The sequence below is a fragment of the Pseudochaenichthys georgianus genome, chromosome 17, assembly GCF_902827115.2.
Source record: "Pseudochaenichthys georgianus chromosome 17, fPseGeo1.2, whole genome shotgun sequence".
In the NCBI taxonomy this organism is placed as follows: domain Eukaryota; kingdom Metazoa; phylum Chordata; class Actinopteri; order Perciformes; family Channichthyidae; genus Pseudochaenichthys; species Pseudochaenichthys georgianus.
The window spans coordinates 27,485,026-27,506,675 of NC_047519.1; the positions used below are offsets into that span (position 1 = coordinate 27,485,026).

Genomic DNA, 21,650 nt, shown 5'->3' on the forward strand with positions numbered 1-21,650 from the left:
GTATAATAGTAAAGTAATTTAAGAGATATTATTATACGAGAAAAAATCACAAAAATTATGAAAAAGCGCTGTATTTATCCAGTGGGTATAAGCGTATATCAATATAACCAGTAGGAGGCCATTAATGAGTGGAGTGATTTTGATAGACCGGCTTTACTTTAAGACAAGAAGGTTATTGAAGATTTTTGTAGTGTTTTCTGTGTTGCACTTAGTGGACAGTCCCTGCAAACGTGTCTTTCCTCCGGTTGCAAATAGAGAGCAATGTTCTTACATTAATGAACTTAATGAAATTAACTTAATTGTATTAATGAAAAATAGTTTGTTGCTCGTTGTCTACCTTACTTATTGTCAGGAGACTTTGTTGTATTTTAACAACAAGTTTAAGAGTTGGAGTCATCAAGAGCTAATAAATAACTACCTTTTAACCAAATTGATCTATAAAAACGAACCCTTTAAGAGGTTAAGGACACAATGTCTTTTATTTATTTTGTATTATGATTTGTGGATGCAAAACCTCTGCAGTCGAATGATTCTTTTATGTATACATTTGTGTTCAGTGTTTTACAATCGAGAGAATTACGAGAAAGTAATGTGTCTTCAAGTAACATCTCAAAATATGATTAGTAGTAAATGCAATTCGTCGGATGAATGTTGTTTCCATTTACAACTTTAGATTGATTTATTTTATGTTGATGACGTCATTTCCCCAAAGCTACAAACCACTATTAAACCAGCGAATGGACGCATCTTTGTATGACCTCAATGTCAGTCGTACGTTAACTATCTATCTGTTGTTTACTAACGAATGCCTTATTTTAAAACATTTAAATAAAACTTAAACAATTTGCAGGTGCACACTGACGCAAATGTAGAGATTCCGCATTACGTCATTGCCAGTCCACACATTGGAGGCAAGTGCTGCCTCTGTTCTCCTCAACCAGTACGCTACCCGAAAATGTCCACAACACAAGCTTTTGCAGGAGAGCGGCACCAGATCTGCCGCTTCGTGCAGTGATGCAGCACCCTACACCAAAGAAACCCTGATCGCTCTGCACCTACACGACCGGCTGTCGGATCCCTGGATGGAAAACAGTGATGTTGCATGACATGCCTCGAAATAAATGGTGGTAAGTCGTGTGCAAGTGCGCTGTTGCAGCTGCTATGGAGTACTACGACCTTAACCTACTTTGTCCCACTGGGGGAAATTAGTTACCCCGATCAAGTTTCAGCGATAACAAATGGGGATGTGCGAGGTTAGACACATCAGAAAAGGGGTGGTGTATGCTGGCAGATATTTGTGAAACAATGGGACCTTTGTGTCGCGAACACACAGGTGTCTCTGGAGTGAAAGGTGATGTCTGAGCTGAGTAGGTAGCCTACTATAATGTGCCTGTTGCCTTTATCGCTGTCCTTTTACCTGTGGACTGTAATGCTTTGGTGAAATGTAAAAGGTTTTCCTAATGTCAAGAGGGCAACTGGACACTTTTCTATTCCCAGGCTTACATCTCTTTTCAAGCTTGTGATTGAAATGCAAATGTAACTCCATCCCATCACACATTTGCACAAGAAAACCTTCCATTAAATCTTTGATTGCAATATTTTTGAAACTTTAAAGAAGTAACATAGTTTTAGTTTGTGCAGAGAAAACTCTATTGTAAACAAAATCACAGAAGAACCAGCAAACCATACATCTGTACTGTCATTCAACAGGATCCTACAGTTTTGGCCTTTTTGAAGCTGAAACCATGGTGATCATCAGCAGGGGACAGAGAGCAGAGGGCCCTCCTGCAGATATCCCATGCTGGTACCAGATAGGAGGAGAAAGCAGTTTTAGCTATACCTTCACAGCATTTACTACAACACTAAATCACAATATGTCTGTGCTGAGCTCTAACTGATTAACCTTAAGTCAATGGCACAGGTCTTTTATTCCCGTCAGGGGATGGGATTCAGATGCCAGTGTAGTTTTTAGTATCATGATGTAAAAATAACTCTGGCCAATCAGTGCTAACAGCTGCGATGTACCGAGCCGGCCAAACACAGATTGCTCTATAACTCAAGTAAGTGCTAGTTTTGGAAATGTTGCATGGCAATATGTTCCCAGTGTATCAAGGAAGATATAAATTAACAGCACTGTCCACTATGTTTTATTGCACTGCTACAGAAATAGACTCCTTATATAAATAACTGACTAATAAGGCATTTCTGCAGTTGAATATTCATCCCACAGAAGTTTGTGAAGCATTTAAAAGGTTGTTTTGGCAGTGCTCGGCCATACCAGTCTCAATGTTTATCTTATGTGATGATTTGTTCTTTTATGGGCAGTTATTTCCTAAAGCTGCCAATGTGACAGTGCCACAGAGAGAGAGTGATGTGAGCTGGGCACAAGCCAGGAATGAGGTTTGGGGTCTGCAACTAGAGAGCCAGTAAAGCCGTACAAGAATGTGGAGCCTTCTCATTTGTAGTTAAAGATAGAGACAGGACAAGCTGTATCCTAGCTGGTAGTTTCTAATTTCAGATATCTTCAGTCGTCCATTTGGGCTTCTTTTGTGGTAATGTTTCCTTGTTAGAAAAGAGTTATTGTCGTGTACGATTGTTTCTAGACGGAGGACTTGGCTTTGTAATAACTTTCAAGCTCAGGCGTAGGAAAAGGAATACGAGGATGGTGCTTTATGAAAGGTATGTTGATGATCTTACATGCTCAACACCGAACACTATGTGTTGGCTGTGCTGGTTTAATATCTGCTGTTGCGATAGATTGTATCCATCTCAGTTATTTCTGAGACTGAAAACAGAGCCCAGAAGGTCACATATCTGGCACTCAGGATGTGTTTTGCTTGTGATGTGCAAAGAATATCAATGCTTATCCATGAAATAGTATATATTTGTACACATTGTCTCACTAATGAACAGGCTTTTAAATGTATTACTTTAAAGATGACATTATACATGCTGTTAGCAGTGGCCTGGTAATACATTGAGGTACTTGTACTTTACTTAAGTATTTTCACATTACGCTATACTTTATACTTTTACTCCACTACATTTAATAGGCAAATGTTGTACTTTTTACTCCACCACATTTATTTTACATATTTAGTTATTAGTTACTCTGCAGATTTAGGTGATACGAAATTCAAATCGACACTGATTATTATATATTATTATAAGTTAAGCTAATAAACACATAAATGCACCAAAAATGTTAATAAAATAATTATAAAATATATTTTGCCTAAAATGTCTAAGCATAACAAGTCATTTTACTTTTGTCACTTAACGTATTTTTTTTATGATAATACTTTTACTTAAGTACAATTCTTAATGCAAGAGTTTGCTGCTGCTGCTTGCTTTTTAACTCTAGGGGAATTCTAATTTCCACACCATGGGTTTCTTCAGCATAATATTTGGGTATACCAATTAATGTCATGTAAGTAATTTGAAATACGACGCCTGCATGATCGACTTTGCAGAAAGAGTGTTTTTGAAACCACTCGCCCAATAAGTGCCACTGTGCTCTCTCATCCCACCGCGCATTTATTGCACAAAAGATATTTACGAGTAAAAAAACTCTTTAAACTTTGCTAGTGTGTGTGTGTGTGTGTGTGTGTGTGTGTGTGTGTGTGTGTGTGTGTGTGTGTATATATATGTGTGTGTATGGGGGGGTGACTAGTACTATGTTTTTTACGGACGGAGTGGCTGGGATCTTTGCTGCCATGGCAACAAACCACATGACTAGGTGTATTAGATTGCCTTGGACAGTGTGCAGCGAGGCATGGTGTGAGCTCTCTCTCTGCTACTCTGCCCCTTTGAAAGTCTTGTCCTTGTCTTACTTAAGTCTTTTCAGTATAGCCCCCTACCCTCCCTTATATGCATGTAAGCACTGTAGTGTGCTACATTCAATTTGCAAATGTTCTTTTTAAAAGAAACTGAAAAAAAGAGGTTCATTTGTATTATCCACGGCCGGATATAGCTAAAATGGGGTCCTAGGGTTAAAATGTGTTGTGGGCCCCTGTTGTCCCACCATTTGGAATGTAATAGTTTGCTTTAAGTTATTTAATTAGGGATGCAATTCACAATGCAAGCACAATATATCTTAAACAGAAATAATGTACATTTAAAGTGAAACGACAAGATCTAGCTGTGACTTGTGAAATGGGCCTCATTTTATAACAGTACTTCTACTAGGTTAACCAAGTGGTGAGTGCTTTATAGATTCATTATGTACATGAGTTTAACAAATGTTGGTTTTTTTCAGATGTTTGTGGTTGCAATTTTACTATTGTACAGCACACAGTCAAAAGTCAACACTGTACTTTCTGTACATTTAATTGAACCCTTATTTGCAGATGTACAGCATATACTCAGGAGTTTGCAGATATTTCATTTGTACATACATCAACACTGCCTGTAGACAAAGATATTTGTAATGTCAGCTACATATAGTAGGCCTTCATTAATCCTTATATCTATAATACAGCATCTTCACAAAACAGCTGAGTAAAATAAGACATCTTATCATAATTTTATCCAGACTTTCAGTAAGACACAGCAGTTTGTTATTTACATATAATTAAAACACAGGATTTCCTATTTTCTCTCACTAATGCTTCTGAAAATAAATGTTTGCAGTTAATTTAAACAGAATTAAGCATTAGGATGTGTATATTCAGTGAGTTATGCCTGAATGTGAACTGTTTATGTGTATGAATTCTCTGACATCAGTTTCTCTCCTCTGGTCAGAATGATTGAAGACGTCGGGGGGAGCGGTGACAACATGGCAGATCGAAGGCAACTGTTTGTGGAGATGAGTGAGTGCTCAGGGCCACGGCTCCGCCTGATCTATGTTTGTCTGCTGTCTGCTCTTTTTATTCACCAATCATAAACATGGCAAAATCTTGTCTGTAACTTTCTTACAAAAGCAAATATTATGAGGATCAAGTGCCAACACTCGTGTCAACGGGATTGATTTAAACCCTGACAGAGACACACCCTGTATGACCTCATGCTCTCTCCCATTTACACAGTGTGTAGAGGCTCACTGCGATGGAGACCCAAGATGTTCAATATCAGGTCAATAAGATATAGGGAAGTAAAATAAAGTGAGGATTGCAGACATAATATAACCATGAAATTGTAAAATATATGATCAATACGATATTTATTTTATTCTATTTGTTTTCATATTGCCATGTTTCCTAATGAGACCTTGTCCCAGTTTCTTACTACATACTTAAATCACGAATGAGAAAAAATAATGAAAGTCAATTTGCAGATACAAATATAATGTATTTGTGTGCTGTGAGACACAATGCATTGCACACAGTGAGAACTTTGCCACAATGTCTATGCACTATCATTGACATTTCCGATGTCATTTAATGATGAGTAATCTTTCCTCAGGGGCTCAAGATTTGGACTCCATACGATTATCGACATACAGAACCGCCTGCAAGCTCAGATTTGTGCAGAAGAAATGCAATTGTGAGTATGATGCATTGAACCTTTAACCTCATCACTTTGCACAAAATCCTCTGCATCCAAATATTTATATTCGTTTTCCCTGTTTCAGTGCATTTGGTTGACATTTGGAACATCATCGAGGCTTTCCGAGAGAATGGCATCAACAACATGGACCTCAGCGCCGACCTCTCAGTGGCTCGTCTAGAAGTCGTACTGTCTACAATTTTTTACCAGCTGAACAAACGCATGCCCACCACCCACCAGATTAATGTGGAGTACTCCATCAGCCTGCTGCTCAACTTCCTGCTGGCATCGTATGACCCGTGAGTAACGCGTCACGTGATGTCTGCGACTGGTTGTGTTCTTTCTCGTCTGAGGGTTTTGACGTGAGCTAATGTAGTGTGAAATGTGTCTCTGAAGTGTCTACCAAAGTGGAGTAAAAACACAGACTGTCTACTTTCATAATGTCACAACATGTTTGTGTATATTCTCAAAGCCAATTAAAAAATTGTTCAGATGATGTAATTTAATTGCCTTTTAAGGTTGATATGATTATGGGCCGTGACAGCTTTTTTTTTTTTTTAAAGAACCTCTGACCATTATGTAAATGTATTTGCTCTTTTTCAGGGAGGGCCATGGCAAGATATCTGTATTTGTTGTGAAGATGGCCGTAGCAACCATCTGTGGAGGGAAAATACTGGATAAATTAAGATGTGAGCAAACAAAACCATCTTTATTTCACTTGTAATTGTGAAAAATGTAATTTAAAATCACACATTTTATCTGTGATAAATCAGCTTATTTTCTTCATACAGTTTCTATGTACATTAAGTAATGTATTGCTTTGTATTTTCTAATGCAAACTTATTCGTTTCTGTATTTTCTATATCTCTGCCTGCTAAGCCTCTTGCTCATAAAGGAAGGAGCCGTACTATCCTAGCTCTTCATGGCTGGTAGAAGTCATTATTCATTATCTGAAGGATAAGGTTTATTACATAATCTACAAAATCTGTGGGTGTAGTCGCAATGGCTCGTGAAGGGGAAAAAAGGAGGACTATGTTGCTGATGTATTATAACAATTGATTTGAATAACTGCTTGTCTTTGATTTGTTTTCACAAATAAGTGGGATAATTGTATTGTGTTATGCTGTAATTAGCCGACTGTGGAGGCAACTGCCAATTAGTTTGATTCATTTGTGTAATGTCTCCGTGCGTTTTGTCCCAGATATTTTTTCCCAGATTTCGGATGCTGCTGGAGTAATGGTGCACTCACAGTTTGACCAATTTCTGAGGGAGGTGCTCAAATTACCCATGGCGGTTTTTGAGGGACCTTCTTTTGGTTACACTGAACAAGCTGCAAGAACATGCTTTCCACAGGAGGTGAGGGTTCATTAACCACAGAGTGCATCTGTGATTGTTTTAGTATTGACGTTGTGGGAGATTTTCCCTGACGAATCATCTCCCTCTCCTCTGCAGAAAAAGGTCTCCCTCAATACATTCCTCGATACGTTGATGTCAGACCCGCCCCCTCAGTGTCTGGTGTGGTTACCTCTCATGCATCGGCTCGCTAACGTGGAGAACGGTAAAAATATACACACCAAAATATTTATAAATGTGAAGCTAGCACCTGGGGAGGATGTACAGTTCATCTTGGCATCCTAATCTTGAGTCAGTACACACAAGCAGTCGTGCATCCAGTGAAGATGACCTATACGGACCTTACACCCTCTTCATGACTGAGAGTGTGATGCACTTATGGTCACAAACCACCTCCATTTGAGGGGTCGAAACACAGTCAACATGTATACAACATTCTGGCATCCTGATCTATGTGTATTTGGTAAAAATGTAATTATCGTTGCCTTCAAGCCAGACTGAATTGCACATCTGTCCTTTAAGTTATTGCAAATTAATCTCCCCTTCTCTTTGCAATGTGCAACATATCTGTGGGTTTAAACTCACATCTGTCTGTGTGAATGTGTGTGTCCATCTGTGTGTGTGACCCCGCCTCTCCTCCCTGCAGTCTTTCACCCGGTCGAGTGCTCCTACTGCCGTACTGAGAGTATGATGGGCTTCCGCTACCGCTGCCAGCAATGTCATAATTACCAGCTCTGTCAGGACTGCTTCTGGAGGGGGCATGCCAGCGGTTCCCATAGCAACCAGCATCAAATGAAGGAGTATACGTCATGGGTAAGGGATGGGATGAGGAGAGGGGTCGGGCTGAGGGAGGTGTGTCTGCACTGGACCAGTCATTGTGGCGGGTTTTTTCCCCGTTCTGCTTCACCACAATGTAAAGATGCAGGTGGCAGTGTTGCCGTAATGTGTTTTTTCTGTTTCTCCCAGAAATCCCCTGCTAAGAAGTTATCCCATGCCCTCAGTAAGTCACTGAGCTGTGCATCCAGCAGAGAGCCTCTTCACCCCATGTTTCCAGAAATGCCAGAAAAACCTCTCAACCTCCATCATATTGTGTGAGTTGATCTGCTTTTCCTGACTTCTCTATCTGAGGGTTTCAAATATTTGCTTTCCTCCCTCAGCTGATAATTATCTTGTAGCTGCCTCGAAGTCTGAAGTGATTCCAGTCAATCTCTTGGGTCAACTGATCAATGGGGCTTAATTATAGCTCAGGGGATGGCTGTGAACTGCAACACTGCTGCTACCTTTCCCTTGACTTGACTGATGTGTTATGAATAATGAAATGACAGACTACACAAGCACACACTTTGTGCTATAGAAGGAGGGTATAAGGATTTATACAGTAATGCTCCTTCTGGGGGGAAAAAACAACCCACCTTCCGTATTTATCTGTTTGTTTTTTTATCTTCAAATTGAAGGTAGTTGCCCTATTTTACAACCCTTAAACAGCCAAAATGATTCAGATTATTGAACTCAATGTCGGTTTGAGAGCCTGAACAATACTGTATTTATAAAGTATTTGTTTCAGTATCTGAAAGTAAAACAAATCTGATAATGATACCTATAAATGGATATCGTTTAACACATACACATAATAAATATTGAAACATTCTAAATTGACACATAATTGTGTCCGAGATATAGCTATTCAAGATATTTATATACTGAAAAATCAAAAAGACAAAAAATAGCAGTAACATGAAAATTAACAGAACATACATTTTGTTTCTTGTCTGTTTTGGTAAATTAGTGGAATTTGTAGTTGTAGTGTCTTTGCAATGATGGGCTGATTGTAATGAATCATTTTTATTATTTTTCTTGTTCTGCACTTTCCTCAGAGATACTTGGTGAGTTTGCTTTGATTATTTAACACGTCACTAAATGTGTCTTTGTACTTTATTGTGAGCGCAGATGTTAGTCCTTTGTTCTGTCTTCATCATATATAGTATATTGTGTAGTTCCATCAGCCCTAGCAAACTCACAGTCCCTGGTTTTCTGTTTGTCGATTTATGGATTAATTCCTCCATTCACTACATGTTCTCATTGTTTACCACTCCTTTCCTAATGTATTATATCCTTATATATGTCTGACAGCGGGTCATCTACCAAAATAGAAATGTAGAGATTATAAAATGTAAAGAAATCAACTCATTTTCTGTTTTCTGTCCAGGCCACCGAGACCATTGAACATCACCAGTGACTACTCATTCTCCAACTCCATGCCTACATCAGGGAACCCTTACTCCATCAAAAAGTGAGTACAGCCCCAACAATGGATGTCCTGGATTTTAAAGAAAAATCTTTTCAGTTTACCACACTCCCTAAAGGCCCCATTCCCTGTAGACTCTGTGACCCACACTGTCTTTACTTCTTTCCTTTATTTTCCATTGTGTGTCTGTACATTTGTATATCCTCATGCCCCCTCTTCTTCTTTTTGATTCCTTGTGCCAAATGTAAATGGCTTACCTTACAGCAAGAGTAACAGTGTTAGGCAAAAAATACCTTTGACCGAGGCCGCTCCACATCTGTTTAGAGGGAGAGGGTAAGTCACACAGGTGTGCATCAAGAATGCCTTTGTAGCTCAAATGCATGTGTGAACTAATATAGGTCATAATCATAGGTCATAAACGTGAGTGCTGCTTATCCTCCTTAAGGAACCAGTTTTCTTATATAGGGTTGTATACATTGTTTTAATTGAGGGGCTTTTTCCAAAGAGGAAATCAAGGATGAAGCATGCATCATAAAAATCATTGGCAATTACTTTGAAGAGTCTGTTAGTAATTCCTTCACACAGAAATGGGAAATACTAAATGCCAGTTTCAAATATAAGCCGCTTTCAACGTTTCCCTTAATCTCCTCTAGACACCTTAGCATTTAAACTGTTTAATTTCTCAGGCTCGATGTTTATGATGTATTTGTTTGGGATTCATTTAATGTTTGTCTTTTGGAAGGTAATCAGGATTTTTCTCTTAGCCAACACTTCTTTCATTCATTACTCAGGCTTGTAGAAAAACCTACAGATGTGATGAGTGAGGGTGGTTCTTTACATTATGCTTGATTTTTTACTCTCTACAGTGACACAAAAAAAACAGGGCTTTCAGAGATTCTTTGAAAACAATGACTGAGAATACCTTATTACATTCCCAAACTTTATGGCAAGACTTTAGACTTTAAGCCGCTGGATTATGCAGTCTACAGATTTAATATTGCACTTATACAATAAAGCACAACAACCTTTGATAGACACATTTAAGAAATAACATTAAAACACAGATTGATGAAGAATTATCTAAATATAGTAATGGTTTAGGCCCACAATGTTTCTTATGTAGACTTTCTTTTAAAGTTGCGGTAGCCAATATTTATATATCAACAATGGATTAAATGACTATGTGTTGTGTGAAAGGGGTTGCTCATAGTATCTTGAGGCCATCATGATGAGATGAGGCTTTAGGTGGTATTTTTTATTTATTTAATTAGCTGTTTTGCTAGTAGCTCGTCGCTTTGGTAGCTTGCTGGTTAACATGTCAAAATGCTAATATATGAGCTTGGCTAGCTACAATTTGAAATACTTAAGAGCTAAGATTAAAGAAGCAAATAAATAACTAAAACATGTTTTACAAGAAAGCATGCAATAACTTATATTCATATTTTTTCCACTGGATGTATTCACTATGCATTTCTTTGCTATTGCTGCTTTTTTAAGACATTTTATGGTCATAGCTCGCATTGACCCTGAATATTGTCAGTAGAAATGGTTGCTTTAGTAGTTTGTGATGCAGGTGGAATGCCTCTATAAATATTGGAGCTTCATCTAAAAGAATGTGCATGCATGACATATCTCGGGTGGCAGATTGTTTGGCTTACAAATAATGACTTAAATAGTTTTAATAACAGAGCATTGAGTGATTGAAGCTTAGAGAATGTAAACACATAGCTTGTAGAGTCTTATTTTGCTGGGCATGTCCTTAATCGTGCTCCTAGCCTTCATCACTGCCGTCTCTCCCAAACATAACATGGCCTTGTTTCTCACTAGTCACCCATGAATGGCGGCTTTTCAGCCACTCTCCTCCTCTTCTCCTTTGTTGCGTTTTCTACTTTTCTCTCTCTGCTGCCTCTCCCCTCATCTTTCTATTGTCACCTGTGTAATGTGGTGTTTTATGTTTTTTGAAACCCTGCACTGTTCCAGGTTGAGCTACAACCTCGATGTTGCTGATAGACTTGCAGACGAACATGCTCTGATTGGTCTCTATGTGAAGCTACTTCAAAAGAACCCCATATCATGGTTAGTTTGGTGTGCCGCTGTGTTTGCCAAACAGCGGTGGAGACCCAGTGCTCTCCTGAATCGCCCGCTTTGCAAACCTTCCCCTTATCTAACTTCTGAGTGTTAGAGCCCTAACGCTGCATGTTGTCAGCTTTACAGACTAGTCACCTCGACACTTGACCATTCTGCTCAGCAGAAATTATAACTGATTTGTATCCAAAATGTCCACCTAGAGATCAGTATTATATTTGGATTTAATACCAAGGTTAAATTATTTCTTAAAATACCTTGTAAGTATACACACGACTACACAACATTTAATATTACACTTTTCTCAATCTTAAAATGTACATGTTGTTGTCTTTGCCTGAAATATGCATACAAGTAAAAGTCTCATGAAAAAAGTGTTATATTTGCAGCAATTGGAAGGTCATTTTAAAATGTAACGGCTAACCGATCACTTTTAACCACCTTACAAATGTAACAACTAATGTACGTTTTTTAATAACTTCGTCAAAGTTATCTTTCTTATTACATTCGATACTCTAACACGTTTAAAGCTTGGCAATAAAGTTTAATATTTGTAAAAACACAACTGTCAAACTTTTATGACATTTTATATGCAACCACATATTGGATTGGAACAGAGCAACAAAATAAATGTAATATTTTACATAAAAGATTACGATAGAAAGCAACATATATTCAAATCTAACCCCTTACACCACTTTGTTTGTTGAAATGTATTTATTTTTGTTTTTTGTAATTATATAAGTCCATTATATGTACTGTAACTCTTTACTCCCAACACTATATTTTTTCAATAAAATTGTACAGCTCCGTATGTTAAGGGCAGATTAGGTCATTCATTGGTACCAAATACTTTAAACACTTTTAGCATTTGTTTTCCTCAGGTACTCTTTTAATGTGTTGGTAAAGCTGGTGTATTTTTTTTGTAAAGCAAGACTGATGTGTTTAGATTTATATTTGTACCACTTGGAATATGACATATTCTGTATTCCTGTGTTTGTGTTTGTGTGCAATATTATACGTATGTGTGTGTTTTTGATTCTCCTTGCATTGTCATTTATCACGTTATCTGTATTCAGCCGCTCCCACATATGTTTCTGAGTGCATTTGAGTGCTTTTACTGAGAAACAGTTTCCTTATCAGTGGTCAGATTATATAAGCAACCCTTCTGTTCTTTAAATACAAATGATTTCTCTAGCTCTATTTTTATGTGATAATCCAACTTCAATCCCACTTTTGTGGTTGACCATAAGTAGCTTAGCGTGATTACTCAGGCCTCTGCTGTGAAACGTCTGAAGCTCGCCTACCAAACAATTAATCTGACTTTTGATCAAATTAACTTTCTTGGATTTTTCCTGCATAGTTTGTATCGTACGTATATCTGTGTAGTAACTGTGTCCTGTTGTGACTCCATTTTCTTCTCGATCAGTTTGCTGGAGAGCAGTAGCTATCATGATGAAGAGCACAGTCTCATCGCCCGCTATGCTGCTAGACTGGCTGCTGATGCTGCGGTAAGATATATATTAATATATAAAAGACATTTATTGCTCACAATATCATGGCATCTTTCACCTGAGTCCTCTGCCAAAAATCTGAGAGGATGGGTTAACGTATGCTGCCACTCCGCCTTCTGCCCTTTTATTGGACGATGATAAAGGAGATTTCAGGTGATGATCATTTCTAAGAAGAATTGTATGCTGGTTTATGTTCGGATCAGGTCTTGACGGATGGCTGGTGACTTGACTGTTTTATCCTCCCTGTGAGATATGAGATAAGGTATTGGATGAGGTAAAGCCAGCTCACGTGATGTCTCCTGCTCGGTTCTAACAGGCTCAGCAGCAGAGGATCCCCACAGACCTCCCCTGCTCTCTGGATGCCAACAAACAGCAGAGGGAGCTCATCGCCGAGCTCGAGAGCAAAAACAGGTCAGGACGGCTGCTGGGGTGATGCTGTTCACTCTTTTTATCCGTTATCTCCTTCTTTCTTCATATTAAATACGGCAAAATCAAGATATTCACCAAAGATTCATGGTCTGACACAATTAAAATACCTCAAGGTTAATTCAGCACTGAAAATAATCATTATTATTAGAAACCTTCATAATTAGCTGTTTTTACACAATTTATTTATAAAAAGTCGATTATTTTGTCCCATTTGCGCTTCAAACATACAACAAGAGGAATAACTACTCTTGGCCGCCTTAATAAAATTGGTCTTCACAAAATAAACCCTTTTTAACTGGGGAAATGAATATATATAATACGATTTTTTTTAAATGTAAACATAACTGGGAACATGCAAGGCAAGTCAAGGTAATTTCTATACATTTTGACAATTCGTATATGGCAGCAATTCAAAATAGCTTTACATATTGCTTAAAATAGGTACATTTGTGAAATGGATATAGAACTCATGCAAAGTCCAAGTATGATTTTGTTCAAAAGGATAAGATGTTATGAGTGGAATAGTGTAAGTGTAGACTTTTTTCCTACTCCTTTCGGACATATAATGTTCATTTGTGTCGTTTTTTTATGTTTTTCACAATATATTGTATGTGAGAGTGCTATACAGTATATTATCTCCATTTATCATTTATATATTCAATATTATTTACATTATATCCATTTTGTTTTATATTTATTGTTAAACCTATTTGTTACATGTTAAAAAATAAATAAAATCTAGGAATTAATCTAGGAAAAAAACAAAAGCAAAAGCAGTTAGGAAGACTTACAGTATCATTGAAAGTAACGGCAAGTTTAAATGACAGCAATAAATAATGGTGAATAATGAAGTGGAGACAAAAGTTCAATTACAGGCAACAGTGAACAAGTATGTAAGTTTTAATGCAGCCATCATTTATATGTTGTATTTAATATAAATACATGATGAATTACGTGGGCACTTGTTTATGGCATCTACTGTGGTGAGGAACACAAAGAGAAATATCACCCGACTGTGCCGTTCCCCTCAGCTCCACAGAGCTTTATTGGCTCATGGTCACACCGGCATCGAAGGAGCCATGGTTTATGTTGTTGGTAACATCTTTAATTTTCCTACAAGGCAACATATATGTTGGGCAAAGGTCCAAAGGGTCTTTCACCCTGCTTGTTTGGCTTTCCAGACCAGCATCCTTACTGTTTGAGTTTGCTCTTACTGTTGATTTTGGTGTCACAAGAGAGCTGTTTCTCAGGAAAAAAGTCAATAAAAAACGACTGTCCTACATCGAATAGCAGACAGACAAAGCTACCAACAAGTTTGTGAACATAGTAAAGTATTGAGAAGCTAAACAGCCAGATACTTCCTTCAGGAGTAAAAAAGAAACTGCTGAAAAGAGCAAAGCTTTCATAAATCTAGGGACATACAGTAAACCAATAGTGCTCTCTCTGCTCTAACAGATGTGATCAAATGTTGTATTCTCAGCTTGTTTCCAGTGCCCCCGAGTGGCCAAGAAAAATCACTTACTGCAGATTTATACATGTCTGATTTGGACTGTACAGTAAGCTACTTTGTGTTTTTATAACTCTAAACTGTATAACTTTACATCTCGTAATGGCAAACTCCACTCTTATAAATACTTTTGAAACCTATCTATTTCAATTCAGAATTTATTTACAAGTAATTTTTGTAATATTGCATTTATTTTATTTTATTCATCAGTTTTTTCATCCTTATTTTTATTCTATGGAAGTTGTTCCAAGATTATGCAGCACAGTAGCAACGTGCAGCTTCCCAGTTTGTTCAGATGTCTGCTTTATAACCTGCTCTTATTTGTGTTTGTGCCTGTCACAGAGACATCCTGCAGGAAATCCAGCGGCTGCGCATTCAGCATGAGGAGGCCTCCCAGCTGCCGCCTGACAGGGGTCAGCAGAACCCCACCCTCCTGACTGAGCTACGACTTCTCAGGTAGCTCTGCCTCCTTTTAATCCTCACAATGCTGTGCGTTTATACAGACACTTTAGCTTGGGCTGCAGCGGAACTAATATTGTAATTAATTTCCTACAGCAGTCTACAGATGTTCTTACAGATATTTCTGACGCGACAGTATGGTATCATCACGCTGTACAACTTGTTTCCTCTGCTAGGCAACGCAAAGATGAGCTGGAACAAAGAATGTCGACCCTGCAGGAGAGTCGCAGGGAGCTCATGGTGCAGCTGGAGCAGCTAATGATGCTTCTCAAGGTACTACAGACGAGCCTTTCATCTCTCTGACTTCACAGCGCTGTAATACAGGGCGCAGATAAGACGCCTTCATAATTACCAAGCAAACATATTCTGGTTCTTGTAGGGAGAAATCAGTTTGATGATTTTGCTTTTTGGCCAGATTCAGCTCTGTTGTTATTTAAATGGACACGTGTGTCGTAGGTTGTTTTTTATTTGGAGGCAGGTGGAGAGCATATGATGGATGATGGATTCCACTTGTATTACAATTTCTCACAGCTGTGTCGGCTCACTACAGCTAAAGCAAACGCTGCACTTTGCAGATGTCAGCAGTAGCCTAACATGTCCATTAGAGGGCGTACATCTGTACAAGTCAACCTCGGTTGAAGCATATTATGCCATTTTTTTTACAGTCCAAATAAAAACTGCAGGACACTCTCATTTATATTTAAAATGTTGAGCTATTTATTAAATATCTGCTGCTCTGTGTTTTTCTATTTATCAACTACATCCTTTAGGCCTGTTAAACTAACCCTTACCGTGTTCAGAAACATGTATATTCTAGGTGATGTTCTGTGTCAGTCATTCAAGTGATTTGTGAATAACAACAGGCTATACTTCTGTGTTTTGGTCTTTGCTACACGAGCCATCTTTAACATATTCTTTTGTAAATCATGTCACATATGTTAACTATGTTATCCAAGAGTCAATAGTCCAGACAGATGCTTTTAGAAGCAGGATATTGAGTTTAGGATTATGCTCCATCACACCCTGTAAGACGACATGTCTAGCCTTCCTCTAAGGAGGATATCCTTTTGGTGCGATAATGTCTTCTGCAGTCAAGAGACAGGAGTTCCTCAAAGCCTACATAAACTGCTCACTATACTGGCTTCAGTGGGGAGGATATCAATCTAATTAAGCTAAAAGGATCAATGCTAATCCATTAAACTTGCACGAGGAAGCCACATGCTTGTCAAGTCTTGGAGGATTGGATTTTCTTTGGGAAATACTCAATGCAATATTGTGGTTTCTTTCATGAGTCGTAAAATATTGTTTTTCAGTTGGAGGAGGAACGGCAACAAGCTGTAAGTGTGAAACTGTGAAGCAGAAAGTGGCTGAAACTGGACTTGGATTCAAAATGATTGCATGTTGGGAATAAACTATTTGCTGTTTTGAAAACTTTATTTGAATTGTGAAATACATGGTGTTGAACAGCAGGCATTAACTCGTGGTTTGTTCTGTGGGAACAATTGGAAGATTTGAAAGAAGATCTGCTCGTGAAAAGTACTGACATAACAGAAACTGCATCTTAATGACTAAATAACATTTCTAACATGTGTGTAATGTATTTAACTAATAAAGCTAATGCGTTTTACTTTTAGGACAACTAAGCTTCTCTTACAGTTGGATGTAATGGTTTGTTGCTGTATTGTGGAGTTTTAATAGATTTGTGTTGCTGTGATCTGAACACTTAAGATGAACATTTTTTTGTTGCATTTCTTGCAATTATTTCTTTGATAAGAAACCTTTTGATTATTGTATGTTACTCTTCTTACAGTCTTAACGTAACAGCATGGGTTTCTCCGTTAACAATGCCAACAGTGTGGCATTAGTCAGCTCTGACACGATAAATAATAATCAAATGTCCTCAATGTGTTGCAGACTCAGGGTACCGGCTCTCAACGCTCTTCCCCCAGCCACACCATCAGCCGGTCGATCCCCACCCCGATCCACTCGGACTCCGCCGGCACGACACCGACTCACACACCTCAGGACTCACTCATGGGCGTGGGAGGGGATGTTCAGGAGGCCTTCGCTCAGGGTAACACAGAAAAGCATTCATTTGCATTCATATTTAATGATTTAATGATAAGTGGAAGCAACACTTTTTACTTTGTTTTTTTAAAGGTCCGAGGAGAAATTTGAGAAACGACCTCCTCATTGCTGCTGATTCCATCACCAACACAATGTCTTCGCTGGTTAAGGAACTCAATTCAGGTAAAAAATGAATTTTAAAAAGTTGGGTTTTCTTTACATGTTGAGACGACCTCGGTTTTAAAATGTATTTTTCTTACAGAAGGTGGAAGTGAGACTGAGAGCACTGCAGATTCAGACTTTGGGCGCAGTGACCTTTTGGCCGCAACCTCTTCAGATCCCTTCACATATAAAACAAGGTATTACTGTGGGATGTCTCATCAATGATTCATAACAAGTAATACTTTTTGTCTTCTACAGTTTAGCTCATCCATTGTTGCTGCTTAAGCTCTGAAACTGCTCTGGCACTCTCTGTTGCCAGCTTTGCTTCGTTTCATAGAGACATGTGATCATTAAGGATATTTAGCAAATGTTGCCACCTTTTAAACTAAACTTAAAATTGTTACTCTGCCATCTTGTGCACAAAACTATTTCTTAATTTTGAACGGACATTTCATTTAATACTAATATTATAAACAAAAGCTTTTAAATCTTCCAACTTCTAAGATTTCATAGGTGTTTGATGTACATATATGTTTGTGAATTAGTTTTTATCACAATATCTTGTGTATAATGGAAATATATCAATTTTAAATCTAAAATCTAGCAAGTACATTTCTTCTTATTGTGTTAATAATATTATTATAACTATATTATAATGTACCTTCCTCAAAAACAGCATGAAGATATATTGCCTATGGAGAATTGTGTGATTTATATTAATTATACGATATTACAAGTTGGTGTTCAGACTTGAAAATTGTTTTCCTATTGTTGTTGTTTTCTGTCACAATACCTTCAGTTTTCAGGAAGACGTCTGATCTTATGTCTTGTTTTAAAATGTGTGTTATCCGTCACAGTCGTGTCAGCGCAGCAGAGGAGAGTTTTGAGAGCGATCTGGATCAGCTGCTGGAGGATGAGCTCCAGCTGGAGGAGCTGATGAAGCACAGGCAGGAACCAGAGAAAGCCTGCATGGTGAGTTTTAGCTTTGCAAGGCAAAAATGGTATGAGAAGGTTGCAATATGTGTCTTTCTCAATACTTCTTCTAACTTGATACGTTTGTTTTGAAATTGTTGTACAGGTGACACTGCAGCAGTGACAGTGCTAGCTCAGGTTCCTGGTAAGTATCTAAAATAACATAATCAAATAAAATGTCGTTACTGTATGTCCTCCTCTGTGAAAAATCTATGGATGTTTTTCCAGATTTACGCATTTTTCTTCTTAGTAATATTTTGCATAGCATTTTTTCCTTGAAAGCCCATAAATAATGATAACATGTAGTTACCAGCACTTTAACATGGTTTGTCCAAGGTAGAGGCCTGACAAAAACATATGGCAATATATTAAAAATGCATATGGATGACAGATTATATTCCCCGAAGATTAAAAGAAATCAATCGGAACCGATTTTACAGTTCGCCATTTTTAAAATGTTCAAATCCTGGACACCTTTCTGATCATAGGTCTCGACAATAAAGAGATAGCAGACAAAGGATGCATATAGTAATGCCACATCCAACATATTCCTTTAAAACAAAACTATGATTATGTCAAATTAATAAACTTTTAATTTCATTCTAAGGTTAAGGCTAGTTTATTTAAATAGCACATTTTCAGACACAAAGACAATTCAAAGTGCTTTACATAGGGATTAACATGTAATAATTCAAAACAAAAAGGGATAAAAGAATGGCTGCAGCAAAAAGCGCTAAAGTGCAATGATAAAGCACAGTTCTCTGGATAGGCAGCATCACAAAGATAGGTTTTAAATCTTGATTTACAAGAACTCAGGGTGTACCACAGATTTTCAGGCAGTTTGTTCCAGGTTTGCGGCGCATAGAAGCTAAAAGCTGCCTCAGCAAATGTAGTTCTAGCATGTAGCACCAACAATAGTCAACCTTAAAGAAAATATTTGACCAATTTTTTTTTTATTCATGATGAAATAAAACGGTTTTTTTGTACGCTTAACAGGAGAGCAATATGAAAAGCAACAATAGTAGAAGACACTGGAGGAGACGACACTGGGCCGACAGGACTGAGCACTGAAGACATGAAGAATTTAAGTGGCTGAATCCAACCATAGAATACGTTTATGTAAAGAAATATTTTTTAAACAACCACATATTTAAGGTAATACTGTGAGCTGATATAAAGAGATTAGTTAGTGGGCTGTCTATTACACCACAGGTGCCATAAAAACTCATGACTTTGGGGTCTTTTTCTTTCTTTTCTTTTTTGTGAAGTGTTAAGCAAATGTTCAACTACACTTCAAATTCTCCTATTTCTGCAAAACAGTTAATCACATATAAGTGTTTGTCTTCTGATTTAAAAAATAAACCTGCGTTGGAGTCGAAGTTATAGTTCAAATGTGCATTATTTTATAAATGTATAACTCCAGAATCAACGAGTAGTCCATAGATTTCTTACGGTTTCTGTTGAGTGTTTTTGGAGCAGGTCAATCTGATAAGTTTGTTTTATTTTACACATTAGTTATTATAATGCACACATGCCTTAGCTGATTGGATGACCTCTGAAAGGAGCTCATTCAAACCGTCAATGCAGCATGTAGCGAACAACAAAACACCTGCTTAACAGAAATTCTAGTTGTATTTACTGGACAAATGAGGTAAAGCTCATTAAATCTGATGCTGAGAAGGGATTGTATCCAAATATATATAAACTGTCACTTAAATACACTATCTAGATTGATGTGTTTTAAAATCTTGTTAAAGACACAGAGACTTTGAAATAACTCAAATGTTAAGGTTTACACCGGTGAGGGCTTTGAACAAACTGTGTTTTACTATCAACGGTTTATGATTTAATGTTCAATCATTTTCCATTGTTTCATGTTATCGTTGATGCTCTCACAAAAAAAAACTCTGTGTGACTTGCACACCAAACATACACACACTTGTGAGTGTGTGTGAAACTTTACTCAGTCACTTTGGGAAAAGTGGCAAGCCAATCTAAAATCATAAATGTGTGAAATATATCTAGTTTGATTTTTGAGCAAGTTCATAGCAGTGATTTTGCATGGTGGTGATGCATAATAAAGTGTTGACACAATATCACAATTTTTGCCTATGAACTCCTTTTCTCTTCCTTTTCCCATTCCAGACCGGCACACTTCAATTGGCTTGGTTTGGCAGTGCACATTTATTATCTGTCATAAATGCACTGTTGGCTGCCCTCAACCTATTGTCTATAATTCATCACATAGACCCACCATCTGAGGTAACATAAAAGCAGCCATCCAGCACTGAATCTCACAGCATGTGAATATTAGGAGGGAGGATTTTACTCTCAGGCTCAGGCAATATTATCAGCATATGAATAACAAATGTGTGTCTTTATTCTTAATATCATTACCACTACTACAAACTACTACCACAAGCCCGTCCTTAGCACATGTAAATACAGTTGTTCTATTTACAAGATAGACCAACAGTGTCCTTCCCCAGGTATTTGCATAATTTAATTTCTACTTCCTTTGTTTATCTCCTCTATGTTGTGTCTAGACTACTGTATCAGTACAGTCAGCAAAGTAGATATAAGAGAGATTCATTTCATACCAAGCCTCTACCAAATATATTTTGTCTTTTATCCAGTGCATTACTGCGCCCTGGTGTTCAAACAGGAGGAATGCAGTTGTGCCAGCACAGCAGCTAAACATCAGAGGAGAACTTTTTCCTTGCTTAGAATTTGGATGATCAAAAATAAATAAATAGGAAGCGTACTTTTTTAAAGAAATCTTGAGTTTGCTGAATCAGAAAGGCCCTTAGACTTCATATGGATTTTTTTTTAGACAGAATTTAAAACCAGTTCACACATAATGCCCATATTTAAAAAGAAAAGGACAATCACAAAAGTAAAAATCGCGAAAGATAACCTTTGCAATACACAAGTTTTGTCTGACAAAGTCACAAAAATACTCACATATTCAACTTTAAATCATAAAAAACACAGAGCAGAGCAGCACATCTTGACTTTGAAGAAGTTGCAAACAGAGATTAATGTTATTGTCATCACTATCATCATTAATATAATAATATTTATAATATTATAATAGATATAATTCTTATTTTTGTATTCTTTGTTAATTGTTGTTATATTTTAATACTTTTGTTTTGGAAGGAAAATATTTCTGAATGATGGTGGATTGAGTCAATCTTGTGTTTAATAAATACTAATTAGTTGAGAAAATATGTTGGTTTACTTTCATCGTGGAAAGTGATTTGACACGGAGCGACAAGACGGAAAGATGACGGATGTTCCGTATGATCAACGCATCAAGGTGTGATTGGTCAACATTACGACAGATGTCAGTAGCGGGCCAATGAGC

At 37.5% G+C, this 21,650-nt stretch overlaps 1 protein-coding gene across 6 annotated transcripts; it reads left to right on the top strand.

Moving 5' to 3' along the window:
• The first annotated feature begins 846 nt into the window (after window positions 1-846).
• dtna (dystrobrevin, alpha) lies at window positions 847-20,374 on the top strand. Of its 6 annotated transcripts, none has more exons than XM_071206201.1 (23): window positions 847-1,127; window positions 4,744-4,811; window positions 5,404-5,484; window positions 5,573-5,786; window positions 6,091-6,176; window positions 6,689-6,843; window positions 6,940-7,045; window positions 7,487-7,653; window positions 7,807-7,931; window positions 9,047-9,130; window positions 9,350-9,418; window positions 11,066-11,161; window positions 12,600-12,681; window positions 13,001-13,095; window positions 14,963-15,076; window positions 15,256-15,352; window positions 16,393-16,416; window positions 16,994-17,153; window positions 17,240-17,329; window positions 17,409-17,505; window positions 18,166-18,280; window positions 18,387-18,425; window positions 19,277-20,374. In XM_071206201.1, the coding sequence occupies exons 2-22, from the start codon at window positions 4,745-4,747 to the stop codon at window positions 18,402-18,404; spliced, it is 2,142 nt and encodes a 713-aa protein (XP_071062302.1). In that variant the 5' UTR covers window positions 847-1,127; window position 4,744; the 3' UTR covers window positions 18,405-18,425; window positions 19,277-20,374. The 6 variants fall into 6 exon arrangements, with proteins under 6 accessions (XP_071062302.1, XP_071062303.1, XP_033960182.1 ...); XM_071206202.1 differs by lacking the exon at window positions 847-1,127 and adding an exon at window positions 1,993-2,060; XM_034104287.2 differs by lacking the exon at window positions 847-1,127 and adding an exon at window positions 2,427-2,679.
• Window positions 20,375-21,650: the final 1,276 nt, after the last annotated feature.

Coding starts and splice junctions, on each gene's coding strand:
- dtna (XM_034104287.2), top strand. Junction 6,177..6,688: donor AATACTGGATAAATTAAGAT/GTGAGCAAACAA, acceptor GTTTTGTCCCAG/ATATTTTTTCCCAGATTTCG. Junction 17,506..18,165: donor CCCTTCACATATAAAACAAG/GTATTACTGTGG, acceptor TATCCGTCACAG/TCGTGTCAGCGCAGCAGAGG.